This window comes from Mustelus asterias, chromosome 15 (genome assembly GCF_964213995.1).
Source record: "Mustelus asterias chromosome 15, sMusAst1.hap1.1, whole genome shotgun sequence".
Taxonomy (NCBI): Eukaryota; Metazoa; Chordata; class Chondrichthyes; order Carcharhiniformes; family Triakidae; genus Mustelus; species Mustelus asterias.
Window position 1 is genome coordinate 1,340,494 of NC_135815.1, and position 23,026 is coordinate 1,363,519.

A 23,026-nucleotide genomic window follows, 5' to 3' on the forward strand; every position below is an offset into this window, starting at 1 on the left:
CAGTGTCGGTGGACAGTATTTAAAGTCTCTGATCTGTCTCTGTTTCTCTGGAAATCTCTGGAATAACCCGATGAGTAATTACTCTCCCTGCAGTCTCCACATTGCATCATGGTCCTTACGTCAACATTCACTACATTCAAGGCATTTGGATTGTTTTATTTTTGCATTGGTCTTGAGCATCATTGGCCAGGCCAGCAATTGTTGCCCAACATAATTACCCTTAAGAAGGTGATGGTGATTTGTTTTTCCTCAACCGCTGCAGGAACTGTGGCCTTGGCTGGTCCACCCACTGTGTTGCAGAGATGGTCTTTTGCTGCTTCACCTGCCTATCCCTGAACCCACAGCTGGAACCAGTGTCTCTATCCCTGAACTCACAGCTCGAACCAGTGTCTCTATCCCTGAACCCACAGCTCGAACCAGTGTCTCTATCCCTGAATCCACAGCTCGAACCAGTGTCTCTATCCCTGAACCCACAGCTGGAACCAGTGTCTCTATCCCTGAACCCACAGCTGGAACCAGTGTCTCTATCCCTGAACCCACAGCTGGAACCAGTGTCTCTATCCCTGAACCCACAGCTCGAACCAGTGTCTCTATCCCTGAACCCACAGCTGGAACCAGTGTCTCTATCCCTGAATCCACAGCTCGATGCTGGTGTTGTTAAACTTCCACAGCTGGAACCAGTGTCTCTATCCCTGAACCCACAGCTGGAACCAGTGTCTCTATCCCTGAATCCACAACCCGAACCAGTGTCTTTATCCCTGAACCCACAGCTGGAACCAGTGTCTCTATCCCTGAACCCACAGCTGGAACCAGTGTCTCTATCCCTGAACCCACAGCTGGAACCAGTGTCTCTATCCCTGAACCCACAGCTGGAACCAGTGTCTCTATCCCTGAACCCACAGCTCGAACCAGTGTCTCTATCCCTGAACCCACAGCTCGAACCAGTGTCTCTATCCCTGAACCCACAGCTCGAACCAGTGTCTCTATCCCTGAACCCACAGCTCGAACCACTGTCTCTATCCCTGAACCCACAGCTCAATGCTGGTGTTGTTAAACTTCCACAGCTGGAACCAGTGTCTCTATCCCTGAACCCACAGCTGGAACCAGTGTCTCTATCCCTGAATCCACAACCCGAACCAGTGTCTCTATCCCTGAACCCACAGCTGGAACCAGTGTCTCTATCCCTGAATCCACAACCCGAACCAGTGTCTTTATCCCTGAACCCACAGCTGGAACCAGTGTCTCTATCCCTGAACCCACAGCTGGAACCAGTGTCTCTATCCCTGAATCCACAACCCGAACCAGTGTCTTTATCCCTGAACCCACAGCTGGAACCAGTGTCTCTATCCCTGAACCCACAACCCGAACCAGTGTCTCTATCCCTGAACCCACAGCTGGAACCAGTGTCTCTATCCCTGAACCCACAGCTGGAACCAGTGTCTCTATCCCTGAACCCACAGCTGGAACCAGTGTCTCTATCCCTGAACCCACAGCTCGAACCAGTGTCTCTATCCCTGAACCCACAGCTGGAACCAGTGTCTCTATCCCTGAACCCACAGCTGGAACCAGTGTCTCTATCCCTGAACCCACAGTTCGAACCAGTGTCTCTATCCCTGAACCCACAGTTCGAACCAGTGTCTCTATCCCTGAATCCACAGCTGGAACCAGTGTCTCTATCTCTGAACCCACAGCTGGAACCAGTGTCTCTATCCCTGAACCCACAGCTGGAACCAGTGTCTCTATCCCTGAATCCACAGTTCAAACCAGTGTCTCTATCCCTGAACCCACAGTTCGAACCAGTGTCTCTATCCCTGAACCCACAGCTGGAACCAGTGTCTCTATCCCTGAACCCACAGCTGGAACCAGTGTCTCTATCCCTGAACCCACAGCTGGAACCAGTGTCTCTATCCCTGAACCCACAGCTGGAACCAGTGTCTCTATCCCTGAACCCACAGCTGGAACCAGTGTCTCTATCCCTGAACCCACAGCTGGAACCAGTGTCTCTATCCCTGAACCCACAGCTGGAACCAGTGTCTCTATCCCTGAACCCACAGCTCGAATCAGCTTCCGTCCTCTCATGACCTTTCACCTCCTGCTTCCTTGATCTGACTCCCATAAACTGCTCAGCACACACCTTCCCTCGCTGGCCCCCATGTTAACTGAGATAGTGAATGTCTTCCTTACCTGAGGTACTAGCCCCTCTCCCATTCAAATCTGTTATGAGAATCTCTCCTTCCCCAAAGGAAATCCTGACTCCTTCTGTCCTTGCAAAGTAAACGCCCATCTCCCATTTCCCTTTCCTTCTCAGAGTCCCTGCACATGCTGATGCTTCCCAAAGCCAGGCCCATCATTCCCGCATTGCCATGGCTCAGGTTCTCGGGATTTGCCTCTCAGGTCTCTACTCTTGGTCTTGAACCCACTTGCGGAGAGCGACATGGTTTGATGGTGAGGCAGGAAACTTTATCCTATACAAGCTTCACAGCAGCTCAGAGTCCGGCTAGTGTAGGTTCTGGGGTTGGCTTTAGCCGTTACGATGTAAATTTGTTTGACTCTCGTGTTTAACTTTCTCCTGATGACGAGCTGACTGCTCTACCTGAGGCTGGACTTTGACCCGGTTGTTTTACTTTGCTCCTTAATCTGATTCTGAGCAAAATGTTCAGACTCGATATTTACTCTCCCGTGGACCTGAAGAGAAGGATTCTCTTCGGGCAGAATGAGCCGAAACTTCACTTTACTGAGAGAGGGGGACTGTCACCTCCCAGTGATTATACACTCATACTTCATGAAAACCCTCTTTCTAATGTGATTAATGACAATGTTGATTCATTAATTATAACTCAATCAAGGTTCATTACTTTTACAGTCTGTTTCAGGACTGATCAATACAGTAATTTAGTTACATCGTGTATTGTTGAAATAAGAGATGTGCTGTCAAAGTTTTTCACTTTGCACTCATCAGGAACAGATGCATGAATACCAAATTTAAAAGAGAACGACAATTATATAGCACAGAAAAGTGGTGCTGATTGGTTGGTAAGTGGTCTCTGGTTGAGACATTGTGATGGAGAATGCCACAGGGAAGAGTTATCCCTGAAACTTTTATTTAAAGTGAAGAAAGGCAGTTTTTGAGTCTGATTTCCAAGTTGTTGCAACGGGAAAAGCAGCAGGGAGCAGGTGTCCCCCACACTTCAGTTCCATTTAAGAAGGTTCAATTCTTGGACTCATTGTTTCTGTTTCTCGAGGACAGGCCCTGAATCTGGGGGGATTTTTAGAACAGGTCACTGACTGGGTGTGGAGGGGGAGGGGTCCTAGAACATGACCCTTACATTGGGGGTGGTGATGATTTTCCAGAACAGGACTTTGATTGTGTGGCGGGAGGAGGAGGGGTGTCTAGAACAGGACCCTGGCGGTGGGGGTGGTGATGATTTTCTAGAACAGCACTCTGACTGACTGTGGAGGACATAAGAACATAAGAAATAGGAGCAGGAGTAGGCCATCTAGCCCCTCGAGCCTGCCCCGCCATTCAATAAGATCATGGCTGATCTGAAGTGGATCAGTTCCACTTACCCACCTGATCCCTATAACCCCTAATTCCCTTACTGATCAGGAATCCATCTATCCGTGATTTAAACATATTCAACGAGGTAGCCTCCACCACTTCAGTGGGCAGAGAATCCCAGAGATTCACCACCCTCTGAGAGAAGAAGTTCCTCCTCAACTCTGTCCTAAACTGACCCCCCTTTATTTTGAGGCTGTGCCCTCTAGTTCTAGCTTCCTTTCTAAGTGGAAAGAGTCTCTCCACCTCGACCCTATCCAGCCCCTTCATTATCTTATAGGTCTCTATAAGATCCCCCCTCAGCCTTCTAAATTCCAACGAGTACAAACCCAATCTGCTCAGTCTCTCCTCATAATCAACACCCCTCATCTCTGGTATCAACCTGGTGAACCTTCTCTGCACTCCCTCCAAGGCCAATATATCCTTCCGCAAATAAGGGGACCAATACTGCACACAGTATTCCAGCTGCGGCCTCACCAATGCCCTGTACAGATGCAGCAAGACATCTCTGCTTTTATATTCTATACCCCTTGCGATATAGGCCAACATCCCATTTGCCTTCTTGATCACCTGTTGCACCTGCAGACTGGGTTTTTGAGTCTCATGCACAAGGACCCCCAGGTCCCTTTGCACAGTAGCATGTTGTAATTTTTTTCCATTTAGATAATAATCCAATTTGCTATTATTTCCTCCAAAGTGAATAACCTCGCATTTATCAACGTTATACTCCATCTGCCAAATCCTCGCCCACTCACTCAGCCTGTCCAAATCTCTCTGCAGACCTTCTACGCCCTCCACACGATTCACTTTTCCACTTATCTTTGTGTCGTCTGCAAACTTTGTTACCCTACACTCAGTCCCCTCCTCCAGATCATCTATATAAATGGTAAATAATTGAGGCCCCAGTACCGATCCCTGCGGCACGCCACTAGTTACCATCTGCCAACCAGAAAAGCACCCAGTTATTCCGACTCTCTGCTTCCTGTCGGATAGCCAATCCCCAATCCACGCTAACACCCTACCCCCAACTCCGTGTGACCCAATCTTCTTCAGCAACCTTTTGTGAGGCACCTTATCAAACGCCTTTTGGAAATCCAAAAACACCACATCCACCCGTTCCCCTCCGTCAACCGCACTAGTCACATCTTCATAAAAATCCAACAAGTTCGTCAAGCACGACTTTCCCCTCATGAATCCATGCTGCATCTGCTTAATCGAACCATTCTTATCCAGATGGCCTGCTATTTCTTCTTTAATGATGGATTCCAGCATTTTCCCAACTACAGACGTTAAGCTAACCGGCCTGTAGTTACCCTCCTTTTGTCTATTTCCTTTTTTAAACAGCGGCGTAACATTAGCTGTTTTCCAATCAGCCGGCACTACCCCAGAATCCAACGAATTTTGATAAATAACTACTAACGCATCCGCTATTACCTCTGACATTTCTTTCAGTACCCTGGGATGCATTCCATCCGGGCCCGGGGACTTGTCCACCTTCAGTCCCGTTAGTCTACCAAGCACTGCCTCTCTGGTAACATTAATTGTATTGAGTACCTCTCCTCCTACCAACCCTCTATCGTTAATATTCGGGAAACTATTTGTGTCTTCCACCGTGAAGACCGACACAAAAATCCTATTTAAAGTTTCAGCCATTTCCTCATTTCCCACTATTAAATCCCCCCTCTCGTCCTCCAAGGGTCCAACATTCACTCTTGCCACTCTATTCCTTTTTATATATTTGTAAAAGCTTTTACTATCATTTTTTATATTTAGAGCTAGCCTAGCTTCATAACCTATCTTTCCTTTCTTGATCGCTTTCTTAGTCGCTCTTTGTTGTTTCTTAAAGTTTTCCCAATCTTCCGATTCTCCACTATTTTTGGCCACTCTGTACGCATCGGTCTTTAATTTAATACTCTCCTTAATTTCCTTCGTTATCCACAGCTAGTTATCCCTTTTCTTCCAGTCCTCCTTTATCACCAGAATATATTGTTGCTGAGTACTGAAAAGGATCTCCTTAAAAATCCTCCACTGTTCCTCAGCTGTCCTACCTACCAGTCTGCTCTCCCAGTCCACCTTAGCCAATTCAGCCCTCATCCTATCATACTTCCCTCTGTTCAAACAGAGGACACGGGTATGGGACCCTACTTTCTCCTCTTCCATTTGTATCAGAAATTCGACCATATTGTGATCACTTGACCCAAGAGGGTCCTTCACAAGAACGTCCTTAACTCTACCTACCTCGTTACACATTACCAGATCTAAGATAACTCATTCCCTCGTCGGTTCTGTAACATACTGTTCAAGGTAACTATCCCGACAGCATTCCAAGAACTCTTCCTCCATCCCACCCCTTCCAACTTGAGTCAGCCAATCAATATGCAGGTTGAAGTCCCCCATGATTATTGCCATTCCGTTTTTGCACGCATCCATTATTTGTTTGTTTATAGCCCTCCCCACCTCAACATTATTATTTGGGGGCCTATAGACCACGCCTACTAGTGTCTTTCTCCCCCTACTATTCCTTATCTCTACCCATAACGATTCCACGTTTTGTTCCTTAGAGCCTATGTCATCCCTCACTACTACCCTGATATTATCTTTTATTAACAGAGCTACCCCACCACCTTTTCCTTCCTGTCTATCCTTCCTAAATGCCTGATACCCCTGAATATTCATCTCCCAGTCCTGGTCTCCGTGCAGCCACGTTTCTGTAATGGCCACTAGATCATACCCATTTGTACTGATTTGCACCATCAACTCATTAACTTTGTTCCGAATGCTTCGTGCATTCAGGCAAAGTGTCTTTATTCCAGCTTTTATCTGGACCGATTTGATGAAACGCTATCAACCTCTCCCTCGCCCTCTACTCCTTTAACTACTTGAATGCCCTCATTCACTTGCACTCGCTCCCTCTCCTCTACCATTGATTTCGTAATTCCTCTTACCTCTGCACCCCCCGCCCCCCCCATAAATTAGTTTAAAGCCCTATCTACAGCCCTAGTGATTCGATTCGCTAGGACTCTGGTCCCAGCACGGTTCAAACGGAGACCATCCCATCTATACAGGTCCCATCTGCCCAAATACTGGTGCCAATGCCCCATGAATTCGAACCCATTCCTCCCACACCAATCCTTGAGCCACGCATTCGTCTCCTTAATCCTATTAACCCTGCGCCAATTTGTGTGTGGCTCAGGTAGTAATCCAGAGATTACCACCTTGTTGGTTCTGCTTTTTAATTTATTCCCCAGCTCTTCGTACTCCCTCTGCAGATCCTTAGTTCCTGTTTTGTCGATGTCATTGGCACCTACATGGACCACGACAACTGGATTTTCACCCTCCCACTCCAGATTCCTCTGCAGCCCAGATGATACATCCTGGACCCGAGCACCAGGCAGGCAACACAACCTACGGTATTGCTTCTCCTGGTCACAGAGAACAGTGTCTATGCCGTTAACTACACTCTCCCCAATTACTACTACATTTCTCTTTGATTTCTCCGTTCCAGCAGCACCCTGCACCCCGGTACTGCCGACAGTTTGCTCGTCCTTCTCGCAGCCATTTTTCCATCTACACTGGTGGCAAGAACCTCAAATCTGTTTCACAGATTTAAGGGCTGAGGTTCTTGGGACTTTACCTCCCGCAAACTACTTCCCTTCTTCCCCCCTCTGCCCGCCTTCTTCCCCCCTCTGCCCGCCGCCTTCCCCCCACTGCCCGCCTTCTTCCCCCCACTGCCCGCCGCCTTCCCCCCACTGCCCGCCTTCTCCCCCCACTGCCCGCCTTCTTCCCCCCCACTGCCCGCCTTCTTCCCCCCACTGCCCACCTTCTTCCCCCCCACTACCCGCCTTCTTCCCCCCCACTGCCCGCCTTCTTCCCCCCACTGCCCGCCTTCTTCCCCCCACTGTCCGCCTTCTTCCCCCCCACTGCCCGCCTTCTTCCCCTCACTGCCCGCCTTCTTCCCCCCCACTGCCCGCCTTCTTCCCCCCACTGCCCGCTTTCCTCCCCCCACTGCCCGCCTTCTTCCCCCCCACTGCCCGCCTTCTTCCCCCCACTGCCCGCCTTCTTCCCCCCACTGCCCGCCTTCTTCCCCCCACTGCCCGCCTTCTTCCCCCCACTGCCCGCCTTCTTCCCCCCACTGCCCGCCTTCTTCCCCCCACTGCCCGCCTTCTACCCCCCACTGCCCGCCTTCTTCCCCTCACTGCCCGCCTTCTTCCCCCCCACTGCCCGCCTTCTTCCCCCCACTGCCCACCTTCCTCCCCCCACTGCCCGCCTTCTTCCCCCCCACTGCCCGCCTTCTTCCCCCCACTGCCCGCCTTCTTCCCCCCACTGCCCGCCTTCTTCCCCCCACTGCCCGCCTTCTTCCCCCCACTGCCCGCCTTCTTCCCCCCACTGCCCGCCTTCTTCCCCCCACTGCCCGCCTTCTACCCCCCACTGCCCGCCTTCTTCCCCCCACTGCCCGCCTTCTTCCCCCCACTGCCCGCCTTCTTCCCCCCACTGCCCGCCTTCTTCCCCCCACTGCCCGCCTTCTTCCCTCCACTGCCCGCCTTCTTCCCCCCACTGCCCGCCTTCTCCCCCCCAATGCCCGCCGCCTTCCCCCCACTGCCCGCCTCACCCGCAGCCACTCCCTGTTGTCCCTGACCCCCAGCTAAGTTAGTCAGTCTAGGGGGCGTGACTTTCTCTTTCTACACATTATCCAGATAGCTCTCCCCCTCCCTGATAAGCCTCAGTGTCTGTAGCTCAGAGTCCAGTTCATCTACCTTGAGCTGGAGATCCTCCAGCAACCAGCACTCACTGCAGACATGGCCCCTGGGGTCCACCTTGGGGTCCACCTGCTCCCACATCATGCAGAAACAGCACATTACATATCCCTCCATCCCAATTTACCTTGTATAAGTTGGTGTAATTTAAAAGTGAAACCCTACCCTGCCTCTGCCTGTCCTCGCCGAAGCCCTGTGAGCCAAAGCCAGTTCACACTCTACTCCCCGCTCCCGACGCTGCCCGCTCCCGACGCTGCCCGCTCCCGACGCTGCCCGCTGTATAGAGTGACTTTTATACTAAAAAAAAACCACACAATCTCCCAGAATCCCCTGCAGCCTACTCCCACTTCCCTTAGTTTAAACCCTTGAAAAAAAAGCCCACGAACAAAACGGATTAAATAAATAAATCACAGCACTTTACTCACCCTCAGCACTGCTGCTGAGAATCTCTCCCTCTGTCCTGCTCCAGTCAAACAAATGACGACTGGAGCAGGACAGAGGGAGAGACTGGAGCAAGGACGGAGGGGTTCTAGAACAGGACCCTGATTGTGGGGTGGAGGGGAGGGGTTCTAGAACCTTCTAGCTGCTGACCGACACTGACATCCATTCTGGTAACACCTCAATTAGAATGTACAATTTAACATTTTAACATTCTTATTCACCATTGGCCTTCCCTCTCTCAATCTGTGTAACCACTGCCAATCCTCTCAGGTTCTCTGTGTTGCTTCAACTTTGACCTTTCACATGTTGACCTTTCTTTTGACCCACCATTGATAGCCATGACCTTTAGCCCCTCGCTCTGCACTGTGCTGTGTTCCTCCCTCTGCTTGTTTCAAACTTTCCTCAAAATCCACATCTCCTTCCATTGATTATGGACGGAATTCTCCCAAAATATTTCAAAGGTGTCATAATGGTGAGAAGAATGGAGTGATCGGTGCTGGTCTCTCAGGGCTGCTCCGCACCACAATCCTCCCACACTTCTTTGGAGAGTAGGGAGGTTTTCGCCAGTACCAGGGGCAGGGCAGGGCCTAAGCAATGCTGGTGAGCCTGACTTCAGAGTGCTTGGGCACTGTTCCGAATGGCTGCTCCGATTTCAGAGTGCGCTGGGAGATCCCCCTCCCTTCCCCCACGGACATTGGGACCCCCCCCCCACACACCCCCCCCCCCCCCCCACGCCCCCACCGGTGGCATGTTCCCCACCCGCTCCTCATCATGGGGCATCAGCATTGGGGCCCTCCTAAGTGGTCGCCCTGCCTGACCCCCATCAAGACCATCTTTATGATCCACCCCCCAATAACCTCCCCGTTACGGCCCTCATTCAGGCCCCATGCCCTCGGCACTGCCGCTGGCACACTGGCACCGCTGGGCTGGCCAGGTTGTCTGATGGGCACTGCCCAGCCATGTCCCTGACCACCTGGGAGCTTCAGTGGCCTCCACGTCCCTGGCGTGTCCATTGTTCCAGATCTCCGCTAGTGGCCCCAAAGGCTGGTGAGTTCCGTGCGCTGGGATTTGAAAGGGTTTAAATGCTATTTTAAAGATGCTAATTGGCCTTGCGCCCTTGTTGGGTGTGAACTGCCTCAGGCCGTTAGGAAGGGGATGGGAGAATTGCAGACCGTTCAGGGCTGGGGGTGAAACAGAGTTTTAGGCCAGTACACTACCCTCGGGGACTGAGGCGATCCAGTATGGAAGAGGTCGGAGAATCGCCCCATGTCTCTGTCAACATCACTGAGAATGTTTCTCTGAGTTAAAGCTGCTTTTGAAACAAGGTATTGCAGTCAAGTGAAGCTAAATCGATTCTCCTTTCATGGTCTCTTTGTTTAGCTGTTGGGTGATGCCCGCTTTGAAAATATTGAAAAGATCAAGACCATTGGGAGTACGTACATGGCAGTGTCTGGACTGACTTTAGAGCATCAGGTATGCCTACACCTACAGGTTAGACCTTTGGTAGCATTTGTCTGCTAAGATACATATTTGAGATAACACATTCCTTGTAGTTGCTGTTTTGTAGCACATTTGCCCAGGGTTGCATCCTGGCACTTTGGCAGCCATCGTTGTTATCCCAGAAAATAACACTATTACTCACATTACACCATAACCAACAGTGTTAAGATTGCTGAGAACAGTTCGACAGGAATTATAGTCCTGACATATCAATAACCATCTCAGATTTGCTGCATTCAAACCATTCCTCCGTCTAGTGCTGGGGACACAGCAGTGGCCTGATTTAAAGATATGGATGGTTTTATTTTGCAGGGTTTAGAAGTCTGTGCAGGGAATGACATGGGCGACATGTACTTGCATGTGATGAACATTATTGTGGAACAATCTAAGCCCTGAATCAGCACAAAGCTGTTGATTAGAGTAACGGAATCATTGTGAGATGTATCCATCTCTCCTGACTCTGCATCGAAAATCCACACAGACAGTGGGCGCCCGTCTTACCGCCCGTCCACGTCACGCTCCCACTGCAGCGAGGTCGGAGAATTTGGCAGCCAGCCAAATCTCTTCTGTTCAGTGTGGTGGGATGAGAAATACCCACCGGCATGAACAGTGGTAAGATTCCGACCTGTGACATTAAAGGGAAGCCATGATGTGGAGATGCCGGCGTTGGACTGGGGTGGAGACAGTAAGAATCTCACAACACCAGGTTAAAGTCCAACAGGTTTATTTGGTAGCACTGCTCCTTCATCAGGCTGGGTCCCTGGCGTTCACCTGATGAAGGGGCAGCGCTCCGAAAACTCGTGCTACCAGATAAACCTGTTGGACTTTAACCTGGTGCTGTGAGACTACTTGCGTTAAAGGGAAGACAGTGGATGGTCACCTGACCTAACGCACAGATAGAAAAAAAACAAAATTAAAAGACTGGATGGATTAATAATTATTTTGACAAGTCCTTGTTCAACTAGGATCCTGTGGAAATAGAAAGAATATCAGAAATATTGTAATAATTTCCAGATTTGGCAGCAGTCTGATGCAGTTGGCAGCTTGCTCATGCCACATCCCTTTCAGTTCAGATTTCACGAGACTTAGGCATCGCTGGCTAAACTAGCACATTTATTACCCTCCCGAATGGTCCTGGAGAAGGGGGTGGTGAGCTGCTTTCTTGATTTGTGGGTAGTCCATGTGATGTCGGTAGACCCACAGTGTTGTTATGATGTGGAGTTGCCGGCATTGGACTGGGGTAGACACAGTAAGGAGTCTCACAACACCAGGGTAAAGCTGCTGGACTACTCACAGTGTTGTTAGGGAGGGAGTTCCAGGATTTGACATTTTCCCAAATTAGGACAGTGATTCACTGAAAGTGAACTGAGTGTCAGTGAGCAGGTTGTTTCTGAGAAAGCGCTGCTTGATAGGTGCTGACAACGCCTTCAATAACGTTGCTGAAAATTGAGAGTAGGCTATGGGGCAGCCATTGACCTGCAAGATAAAAGCAAAGTACTGCGGATGCTGGAATCTGAAAATGCTGGAAAATCTCAGCAGGTCTGACAGCATCTGTGGAGAGAGGATAGAGCCAACGTTTCAAGTCTGAATGACTCTAAGAGTACTGAATGTGCAGCATGGTGGCATGGCACAGTGGTCAGCACTGCTGCCTCACAGCGCCAGGGGCCCGGGTTCAATTCCAGCCTTCGGTCACCGTCCATGTGGAGGCTGCACATTCTCCCCGTGTCTGTGTGGGTTTCCTCCGGGTGCTCTGGTTTCCTCCCACTGTCCAAAGATATGCAGGTTAGGTCGATTGACTATGTTAAATTGCCTCTTAGTGTCCCAAGATGTGGAGGTTAGATGGATTAGCCACGATAAATGCATGGGGTTATGGAGATAGGGTAGAGGAAAGGGCCTGGGTAAGGTACGCTGTCAAGGGGACCGAATGGCCTCCTTCTATACTGTAGGGATTCTAAGATGGCTACAAGAGCAGGTTATACTCAAGAAGCTCAACACCACCCAGGATAAAGGAGCACGCTTTATTGACACCCGATCCACAAACATCAACCATCAATACACAGCATCAACAATCTGTATAATTTACAAGATGCACTGTAGCAATGCACCAAGGCTCCTTAAACAGCACTTTACAACCCTGTCACCACTACCATCCAGAAGAACAAGGGCAGCAGATACCTGGGAACACCACCACCTGCAAGTTCCCCACCAAGCCACTCACCATCCTGACTTGGAAATACTTCTGGTGCTAACTGTGGATTTCACTTCCAAGATATATGGAAAAGCTGTGTATCTGATGAACGGAAGGAAGCGTTCGATTTCTCAGTTCTGTGCGCTCTCCCGCCCTGCCTCCTTCTTCATAACTGTACAACTGTACAATGGGCGGCACGGTGGCACATAGAAACATAGAAACCCTACAGTGCAGAAGGAGGCCATTTGGCCCATCGAGTCTGCACCGACCACAATCCCACCCAGGCCCTACCCCCACATATTTTACCCGCTAATCCCTCTAACCTACGCATCCCAGGACTCTAAGGGACAATTTTTAACCTGGCCAATCAACCTAACCCCGCACATCTGTGGACTGTGGGAGGAAACCGGAGCACCCGGAGGAAACCCACGCAGACACGAGGAGAATGTGCAAACTCCACACAGACAGTTAGCACTGCTGCCTCACAGCGCCAGGGGCCCGGTTCGATTCCCGGCTTGGGTCACTGTCTGTGTAAGTCTGCACGTTCTCCCCATGTCGGTGTGGGTTTTTCTTCCGGGTGCTCCGGTTTCCTCCCACAGTCCAAAGATGTGCAGGTTAGGTGGATTGGCCATGCTAAATTGCACCTTGGTGTCGGGGGACTCGCTAGGGTGGGGTTATGGGTATAGAGCTTGGGTGGGTTGTAGTCGGCACAGACTCAATGGGCCGAATGGCCTCCTTCTGCACTGTGAGAGTCTATAATTCAGCATGTTTTTCAGATTAGAATATCTCGGTGTTCACGACCCCGGGTCCTGTGCGTGCGATAAATGATTTGCTGCTCAGTGATTTAGAAATTGTTGAATTGAATCCATTTGAGTTCAATGGCTGCTCACTGACTCTTTGAACCCTCCTTGTTCTCCTGGGGGTGGGGGCTCCACAATTCCCACACTAACTTTGGTTATGGGGATGGGCCTGGGTGGGATAGTGGTCGGTGCAGACTCGATGGGCCGAATGGCCTCCTTCTGCACTGTAGGATTCTATAATTCTATAACAGACTGAGGAAGTAACTTTCCATGTCTGGAACTGTGAGGAGCAGCCATGCCCAGCATTCCAGGGAATTTCTCATTGCTGTGTGTCCTAACGTGAGGTTTTGTTTCAGGCTTCTGAGGATGATGATGAGTGGGGACATCTCTGTACCCTGGCAGACTTTGCACTCTCCCTGGAGAATACCATGGAAGAAATTCACAAACATTCCCATATCAACTTTAAACTTCGGGTTGGTAAGTCTCTGCAACACGTGAGTCAGGGCAGAGAGGGAAAAAGAGGAAAGGTTTATTATGGATAGATTGCAGAATAGAGGAATCTAAGGATTGGTACAAATAATGAACAGAATAGTTTATAGATTCATCAAGATTTACAGCACAAAAGGAGACCATTCAACTCATCATGTCCACACCAGTCAACAAACATTTGACTATCTAATCCCATTTTCCAGCGCTTGGCCCTAAGCCCTGGAGGTTACGACAGCACAAGTGAATATCTAAATATTCTTAAATGATCCAAGAGTTTCTGACTCAACCTGGAGTTCCAGGCTCCCTCCACCTTCTGAGTGAAAAAATCTCTCCTCAACTCCCCTCTTAGCCTTCTACCTCTTACCTTAAATCTCTGCCCCTGAGTTATTGACCCCTCTACTAGTGGAAGAAGTGCTTTCCGATCCACTCTGTCTATGGCCCTCATAATCTGATACACCTCCATCAGATTCCCTCTCAACCTTCGCTACTCCAAGGAAAACAGTCCCAGCCTGTTTAATCTTTCCTCATAGCTCAGACCCTACAGCCTCAGCAGCATCCTGGGAAACCTCCTCTACATCCTCTCCAGTTCAATCACATCCTGTAATGTAGTGACCAGAACCACACACAGTACTCCAATTGTGGCCTAACCAGTGTTTTATACAGTTCCAGCATGACCTCCCTGCTTTTGTATTCTATGCTTCATCTAAAAAGGCAAGTTTCCAATATGCCTTCTTGACCACCTTATCTACCTAAAAGGAGGAAGGAACTTAACATATGACGACCAGTGGAGAAAACACTGGAAAAGCCAAAGGCTGACAAATCCCCTGGACCTGATGACCTTCATCTTTGGGTCTCAAAGGAAGTTTCAGCAGAGCTAGTGAATGCATTGGTTATAATTTCCCAAAATTATTGGGCGGCACGGTAGCACAGTGGTTAGCACTGCTGCCTCACAGCTCCAAGGACCTGGGTTCGATTCCCGGCTTGGGTCACTGTCTGTGTGGAGTCTGCACATTCTCCCCGTGTCTGCGTGGGTTTCCTCCGGGTGCTCCGGTTTCCTCCCACAGTCCAAAGATGTGCAGGTTAGGTTGATTGGTCATGCAAAATTGCCCCTTAGTGGCCTGGGATGTGTAGGTTAAATGGATTAGTGGGGTAAATGTGTGGGGTAGTGAGGTAAGGCCTCGGTGGGATTGCTGTCGATGCAGACTCGATGGACTGAATGGCCTCCTTCTGCACTGTAGGGTTCCTATGATTATATGAAATTCCCACATTGTGGAAGGGTGATTGGAAAACTGCAAATGTAACCATTCTACTCAGGAAAGGAGGGAGGCAGAAATCAGAAAACAATAGCTCATCGTCAGAGGAAAATCCATTCTTCAGGAAGTAGTAGCAAGACGATTAGGAAACCTTAAACACTGGAGCAGAGTCAACATGGTTTGTGAAAGAGAAGTCGTGTTTGACAAATGTTCCTTTAGCCCCAAAAGCTCTAACTTCTTCTTGAAATCAGACAACGTTTTGGCCTCAACTACTTTCTGTGGGAGTGAATTCCACACATTCACCACCCTCTGAGTGAAGAAATTTCTCCTCACCTCAGTTCTAAAAGGTTTCCCCCTTATCCTCAAACTATGACCCCTAGTTCTGGAATCCCCCACCATTGGGAACATTCTTTCTGAATCTACCCTGTCTAACCCTGTTAGAATTTTATAAGCTTCTATGAGATCCGCTCTCACTCTTCTAAACTCCAGTGAATATAATCCTAACCGGCTTAGTCTCTCCTCATGTGACAGACCTGCCATCCCAGGAATCAGCCTGGTAAACCTTCGCTGTGCTCCTTCTATAGCAAGAACATCCTTCCTCAGATAAGGACACCAACATTGCACACAATACAGCTCCTCAGGGTCAAGGTGACAAAGATTATCGAAATTACCAGCAAAATCCTTGATAATTCTATTTTAGGGATCGAACCGGTTCCAGATTAATGTAATTAGTGTTTGTTATAAAGGGCCTTCGGCAGACTAGGGTCAGATTGATTTTTAATGGTTACAGCATCAGCTTTGGACAGTGTAACACAAACAGCTGCTGTGTTGATGTGGGAAATCTGTGCCCGTCATTCTGGCAGGGTGATCTCATACCTTGGGCCCTGATTTGAAAACACGAATGTCCAGCCAACCACTCCACCTCCACCACCCCCTGCTCCCCACCACAGACTGAAGCTACCTCCAGCCCCAGGGAACACCCCCCTAAACCCCACACCCCCTGCCCAGGACCCCACACCACCCTAAACCTCTCAGTGGAAGCCCCCCTGCAGGGCTACCAGGCAGCACCCTGGCACTGTCAGGGGGCACTGCCAAGGCACTGCCCAGGCATGGGCTGGTTCCCCCGAGGGGCTGCACTTAGCTGTGCCCCTCGGTGGGTTCTGTCCGGCCGCCTCCCACTTATCAAAAGCTGTTGTAAACCCCGCTGACCTGACATCATGCTGGTGGGGCGGGGGGGGGGGGGGGGGGGTGGGTGCGGGGGGGGGGGGGGGGGGGGGGGGGGGGGGGGGGGGGGGGGGGGGGGCGGGGGGGGGGGGGCGCGGCGGAGTTCACTACGTGGAGGCGATTGGGGGGGGGAATTCACCACGTGGGGGTGATGATACAACAGAAGTTTCATTAGCAGAAAAGCCTTTGGGAACTTCCTGAGACTCCCGCCCCCTGCCACTCCCAGCAGTCTTCCCATCTGCCAGAAACAGGGATGGAAAATCCCCCCCTTCGGAGATAACATTGCAGCAACTTTGTCTCAGACTCAAACTTTCTCCAAGATCAAAGGCTTCATCGAGCTGGGCTGGACCCAACCCACCTCTGGAACACTCTTCCTGAGAAGGTGCTGGAAGCAGAGTCGGAATATTTTTAAGGCAGCGGTGGATAGGTTGTTGGTAAGCAAGGCGGTGAAAGGTTACCGGCGTGGGCGGGGTGCAGCTTTGAGGTTATAATCAGATCAACCATGATCTTATGAAATGGCAGGGCGGACCAGAGGGGCTGAATGACCTTCTCCCGCAGTTCGTTCTTATGTAGGTGAGACAATTTGTGACATTTCAGCTTGATGCAGTTGATGTTGTCTACATGGACTTTAGCAAGGCCTTTGACAAGGTACCGCATGGTAGGTGTTGCATAAGGTTAAATCTCACGGGACACAGGGTGAGGTAGCTAAATGGATACAAAATTGGTTTGATGATAGAAGCCAGAGGGTGGTTGTAGAGGGTTGTTTTTCAAACTGGAGGCCTGTGACCAGCGGTGTGCCTCAGGGATCCGTGCTGGGCCCACTGTTATTTGTCATTTTTATGAATCATTTGGATGAGAATTTAGGCGGCATGGTTAGTAAGTTTGCAGATGACACCAAGATTGGTGGCAGAGTGGACAGTGAAGAAGGTTATTTTGGATTGCAACGGGATCTTGATCAATTGGGCCAATGGGCTGACGAATGGCAGATAGAGTTTAACTTAGATAAATGCTAGGTGATGCATTTTGGTAGATTGAACCAGGGCAGGACTTACTCAGTTAATGGTGGGGCATTGGGGAGAGTTACAGAACAAAGAGATCTAGGGGTACAGGTTCATAGTTCCTTAAAAATGGAGTCACAGGTGGACAGAATGGTGAAGAAGGCATTCAGCCTGCTTGGTTTCATTGGTCAGAATATTGAATACAGGAGTTGGGACGTCCTGTTGAAGTTGTACAAAACATTGGTAAGGCCACACTTGGAATACTGTGTACAGTTCTGGTCACCCTATTATAAGACCATAAGACCATAAGACATAGGAGCGGAAGTAAGGCCATTCGGCCCATCGAGTCCACTCCACCATTCAATCATGGTTGATTTCAACTCCATTTACCCGCTCTCTCCCCATAGCCCTTAATTCCTCGAGAAATCAAGAATTTATCAATTTCTGTTTTGAAGACGCTCAACGTCTCGGCCTCCACAGCCTTCTGTGGCAATGAATTCCACAGACCTACCACTCTCTGGCTGAAGAAATTTCTCCTCATCTCTGTTCTAAAGTGACTCCCTTTTATTCTAAGGCTGTGCCCCCGCGTCCTAGTCTCCCCTGCTAATGGAAACAACTTCCCTACGTCCATCCTATCTAAGCCGTTCATTATCTTGTAAGTTTCTATTAGATCTCCCCTCAACCTCCTAAACTCCAATGAATATAATCCCACGATCCTCAGACGTTCATCGTATGTCAGGCCTACCATTCCTGGGATCATCCGTGTGAATCTCCGCTGGACCCGCTCCAGTGCCAGTATGTCCTTCCTGAGGTGTGGGGCCCAAAATTGCTCACAGTACTCCAAATGGGGCCTAACCAGTGCTTTATAAAGCCTCAGAAGTACATCCCTGCTTTTGTATTCCAAGCCTCTTGAGATAAATGACAACATTACATTTGCTTTCTTAATTACGGACTCAACCTGCAAGTTTACCTTTAGAGAATCCTGGACTAGGACTCCCAAGTCCCTTTGCACTTTAGCATTATGAATTTTGTCACCGTTTAGAAAATAGTCCATGCCTCTATTCTTTTTTCCAAAGTGCAAGACCTCGCACTTGCCCACGTTGAATTTCATCAGCCACTTCTTGGACCACTCTCCTAAACTGTCTAAATCTTTCTGCAGCCTCCCCACTTCCTCAATAGTACCTGCCCCTCCACCTATCTTTGTATCATCGGCAAACTTGGCCAGAATGCCCCCAGTCCCGTCATCTAGATCGTTAATATATAAAGAGAACAGCTGTGGCCCCAACACTGAACCCTGCGGGACACCACTTGTCACCGGTTGCCATTCTGAGAAAGAACCTTTTATCCCAATTATAGAAAGGATATTATTAAACCAGAAAGAGTACAGAAAAGATTTACTAGGATGCTACCGGGACTTGATGGATTGAGTTATAAGGAGAGGCTGGATAGGCTGGGACTTTTTTCTCTGGAGCGTAGGAGGCTGAGGGGTGACCTTATAGAGGTCTATAAAATAATGAGGGGCACAGATCAGCTCGATAGTCAAGATCTTTTCCCAACGATAGGGGAATCTAAAACTAGAGGGCATAGGTTTAAGGTGAGAGGGGAGAGATACAAAAAGGACCAGAGGGGCAATTTTTTCACACAGAGGGTGGTGAGTGTCTGGAACAAGCTGCCAGAGGTAGTAGTAGAGGCGGGTACAATTTTGACTTTTAAAAAGCGTTTAGACAGTTACATGGGTAAGATGGGTATAGAGGGATGTGGGCTAAATGCAGGCAATTGTGACTAGCTTAGTGGTTACAAAAAAGGGGTGGCATGGACAAGTTGGGCTGATGGGCCTGTTTCCATGCTGTAAACCTCTATGACTCTTTTTCGTGGTTCCCAAAACTTCCAACCCTAAAATTACGTCTGTAGTTGGGAAAATGCTGGAATCCATCATTAAAGAAGAAATAGCAGGCCATCTGGATAAGAATGGTTTGATTAAGCAGACGCAGCATGGATTCATGAGGGGAAAGTCGTGCTTGACGAACTTGTTGGATTTTTATGAAGATGTGACTAGTGCGGTTGACGGAGGGGGACCGGTGGATGCGGTGTTTTTGGATTTCCAAAAGGCGTTTGATAAGGTGCCTCACAAAAGATTGCTGAAGAAGATTGGATCACACGGAGTTGGGGGTAGGGTGTTAGCGTGGATTGGGGATTGGCTATCTGACAGGAAGCAGAGAGTCGGAATAAATGGGTGCTTTTTTGGTTGGCAGATGGTAACTAGTGGCGTGCCGCAGGGATCGGTACTGGGGCTTCAACTATTTACCATTTATATAGACGATCTGGAGGAGGGGACTGAGTGTAGGGTAACAAAGTTTGCAGACGACGCAAAGATAAGTGGAAAAGTGAATCATGTGGAGGGCGTAGAAGGTCTGCAGAGAGATTTGGACAGGCTGTGAGTGGGCGAGGATCTGGCAGATGGAGTATAACGTTGACAAATGCGAGGTTATTCACTTTGGAGGAAATAATAGCAAATTGGATTATTATCTAAATGGAAAGAAATTACAACATGCTGCTGTGCAGAGGGACCTGGGGGTTCTTGTGCATGAGACTCAAAAACCCAGTCTGCAGGTGCAACAGGTGATCAAGAAGGCAAATGGGATGTTGGCCTATATCGCAAGGGGGATAGAATATAAAAGCAGAGATGTCTTGCTGCATCTGTACAGGGCGTTGGTGAGGCCGCAGCTGGAATACTGTGTGCAGTATTAACATAGAAACATAGAAACCCTACAGTGCAGAAGGAGGCCATTCGGCCCATCGAGTCTGCACCGACCACAATCCCACCCAGGCCCTACCCCCACATATTTTACCCGCTAATCCCTCTAACCTACGCATCCCAGGACTCTAAGGGACAATTTTTAACCTGGCCAATCAACCTAACCCGCACATCTTTGGACTGTGGGAGGAAACCGGAGCACCCGGAGGAAACCCACGCAGACACGAGGAGAATGTGCAAACTCCACACAGACAGTGACCCGAGCCGGGAATCGAACCCGGGATCCTGGAGCTGTGAAGCAGCAGTGCTAACCACTGTGCTACCGTGCCGCCCTTGAATTGGTCCCCTTATTTGCGGAAGGATATATTGGCCTTGGAGGGAGTGCAGAGAAGGTTCACCAGGTTGATACCAGAGATGAGGGGTGTTGATTATGAGGAGAGACTGAGCAGATTGGGTTTGTACTCGTTGGAATTTAGAAGGCTGAGGGGGGATCTTATAGAGACCTATAAGATAATGAAGGGGCTGGATAGGGTAGAGGTGGAAAGATTCTTTCCACTTAGAAAGGAAACTAGAACTAGAGGGCACAGCCTCAAAATAAAGGGGGGTCAGTTTAGGACAGAGTTGAGGAGGAACGTCTTCTCTCAGAGGGTGGTGAATCTCTGGAATTCTCTGCCCACTGAAGTGGTGGAGGCTACCTCGTTGAATATGTTTAAATCACGGATAGATGGATTCCTGATCGGTAAGGGAATTAGGGGTTATGGGGATCAGGCGGGTAAGTGGAACTGATCCACTTCAGATCAGCCATGATCTTATTGAATGGCGGGGCAGGCTCGAGGGGCTAGATGGCCTACTCCTGCTCCTATTTCTTATGTTCTTATGTTCTTATGTACTTAGCATCTGTTAATGAATCCAGATCAGACAGATTCCCTTCTTCCTCCATCTCCTTTCTTCCCTCCCACTTTCCTCCCCCTCCACTGAGCAATGTCGAGATGACAGTAAGTTAGTTGCTGAGTGAGTTTAGTGAGTGTCAGCTGACAACTGTCTCTACTGCCTTTTGCCAGGATTCTCACAAGGACCTGCTGTTTCCGGTGTCATTGGAGCCAAGAAGCCACAATTTGACATCTGGGGTTCGACGGTGAATTTGGCCAGTCGCATGGACAGCACTGGCATCAGCGGCAAGATACAAGTGCCAAAGGAAACCTGCCAAATTCTAGAGACCTGTGGTTTTACTTTCCAGCACAGGGGCCCGGTCTTTATCAAGGGCATGTCGGAGATTTATGGTGAAATTGACACGTATTTCCTGGAAGGGAGAATCACGCAGGTGATGAAACACAGGTGGATGAGGAGGCAAAGTGCCCAGCATTCCTTCTCTGTCATCCTGTCTGGCCTGTCACAGAAGCAGGCACCAATGAAATTCCCTCTATGAGTGGATAAAATAATGCAATGTACTGATTGAACAAATGGTCCAAGCGCCTTGGACTTGGGCATTTCAGCTTGAAGGAAGCTGCCATCAAATTTTTTTAGTTTCAAAATGTCATGGCCAAAATAATGTTGTGAATTTATAGAGGAAAGAGAATGTAAATGGTTATATATAGTTGGACTGGACTGTGATTAGATGGTTTGGTGCAAGACCAGGCTGTGAATGCACAATACAGTCCTGGAATCAACAATTTTGTCATGGTACAAAGTAGAATCAGTTGGTAAATGCTGAGAATAACATCCCTGAGGAGGTGCGAGGTTTCCCCAGGCACATACTGAATGAGCTCATCCCTGTGGGGTTCTGAGTTGAACAGGATGAGGTGGAGATGGTCCACATGGGTTCCAATGATGGATATTTGGAGACACCTGATGGTATAAACTTCTGAGAACTCTGCCTGAGGACCGAAATGGCCAGAGCGGTGATGGGAGTGGGATTCCTGTATCACTGTCTCACACTGTGGACACAGACAGACAGACAGCTGGCCATAGTGCTGGAGGAGCAGACATTGAGCAAACCGCAATGTAGCACAGACTGGAATCTCCACAACAGCAGCAAATGGAATTGGGGCTTTAGGAAGAAAATTAGAAGATAAATCTGAGGAGAAAAAAAGACCATGTCTGTTAGCAGACTGTAGCCAGAGTGAAAATATCAATGTAATACCGACAACATTGTACTGTAGGTAAACCGCATTTACACAATTTACAAAGGAATAAGAATTGTGTTGTATTAAGATAACAATTGGGCTGGGAACTGGTAAGAGGGAGTGATAACTGTTTAAAGACAGTTATGAAGAGCATTTACATTGGAACGCGTCGATAAAGGACTCTTGGATATTAAATCCAGCTTGAAAGAAATTGGCTAACTCTGGGCTTGAATCATTTCACTGCACCATTCCCATTCCCAGAATTCCTATATCGGGGACATTAAACATTGGCAGACATGGCCATCTATGGTGAAGTGATTAAATCTGGGAGGCCATCCGGGAAGTGGGAAATAGAGAGGAACACAGAGGGCGGGATTTTCCAGCCGCACTCACCCCAAGGCTGGAAAATTCTGCCCGAGGTCAATGGACCTTTGCACGGCCTGTGTCCGGTCCAGTACAATCCCTGTAGTGTCCGGTCCAGTACAATCCCTGTAGTGTCCGGTCCAGTACAATCCCTGTAGTGTCCGGTCCAGTACAATCCCTGTAGTGTCCGGTCCAGTACAATCCCTGTAGTGTCCGGTCCAGTACAATCCCTGTAGTGTCCGGTCCAGTACAATCCCTGTAGTCCCCGGTCCAGTACAATCCCTGTAGTGTCCGGTCCAGTACAATCCCTGTAGTGTCCGGTCCAGTACAATCCCTGTAGTCCCCGGTCCAGTACAATCCCTGTAGTGTCCGGTCCAGTACAATCCCTGTGGTGTCCGGTCCAGTACAATCCCTGTAGTGTCCGGTCCAGTACAATCCCTGTAGTGGGCAGGACGGTAAAACTCTGGCCAGAGTATCTGGAGCTGATGGAGGTTTTTAAAAATTCATTTATGGGATATGAGTGTCACTGGCTGGGCCAGCATTTATTTCCCATCTCTAATTGCCCTTGAGAAGGTGGTGGGA

At 49.2% G+C, this 23,026-nt stretch overlaps 1 protein-coding gene across 1 annotated transcript in view; it reads left to right on the top strand.

Annotated features, from left to right (window-relative positions):
- LOC144504864 (adenylate cyclase type 8-like) overlaps positions 1-21,384 on the top strand; it is a 123,674-nt gene extending 102,290 nt beyond the window's left edge. The window contains exons 19-21 of the mRNA XM_078230620.1: positions 10,132-10,224; positions 13,596-13,716; positions 21,020-21,384. Coding sequence (XP_078086746.1) covers positions 10,132-10,224; positions 13,596-13,716; positions 21,020-21,384 — 579 coding nt within the window. The remainder of the gene's footprint in view (positions 1-10,131; positions 10,225-13,595; positions 13,717-21,019) is intronic.
- The last annotated feature ends 1,642 nt before the right edge of the window (positions 21,385-23,026 follow it).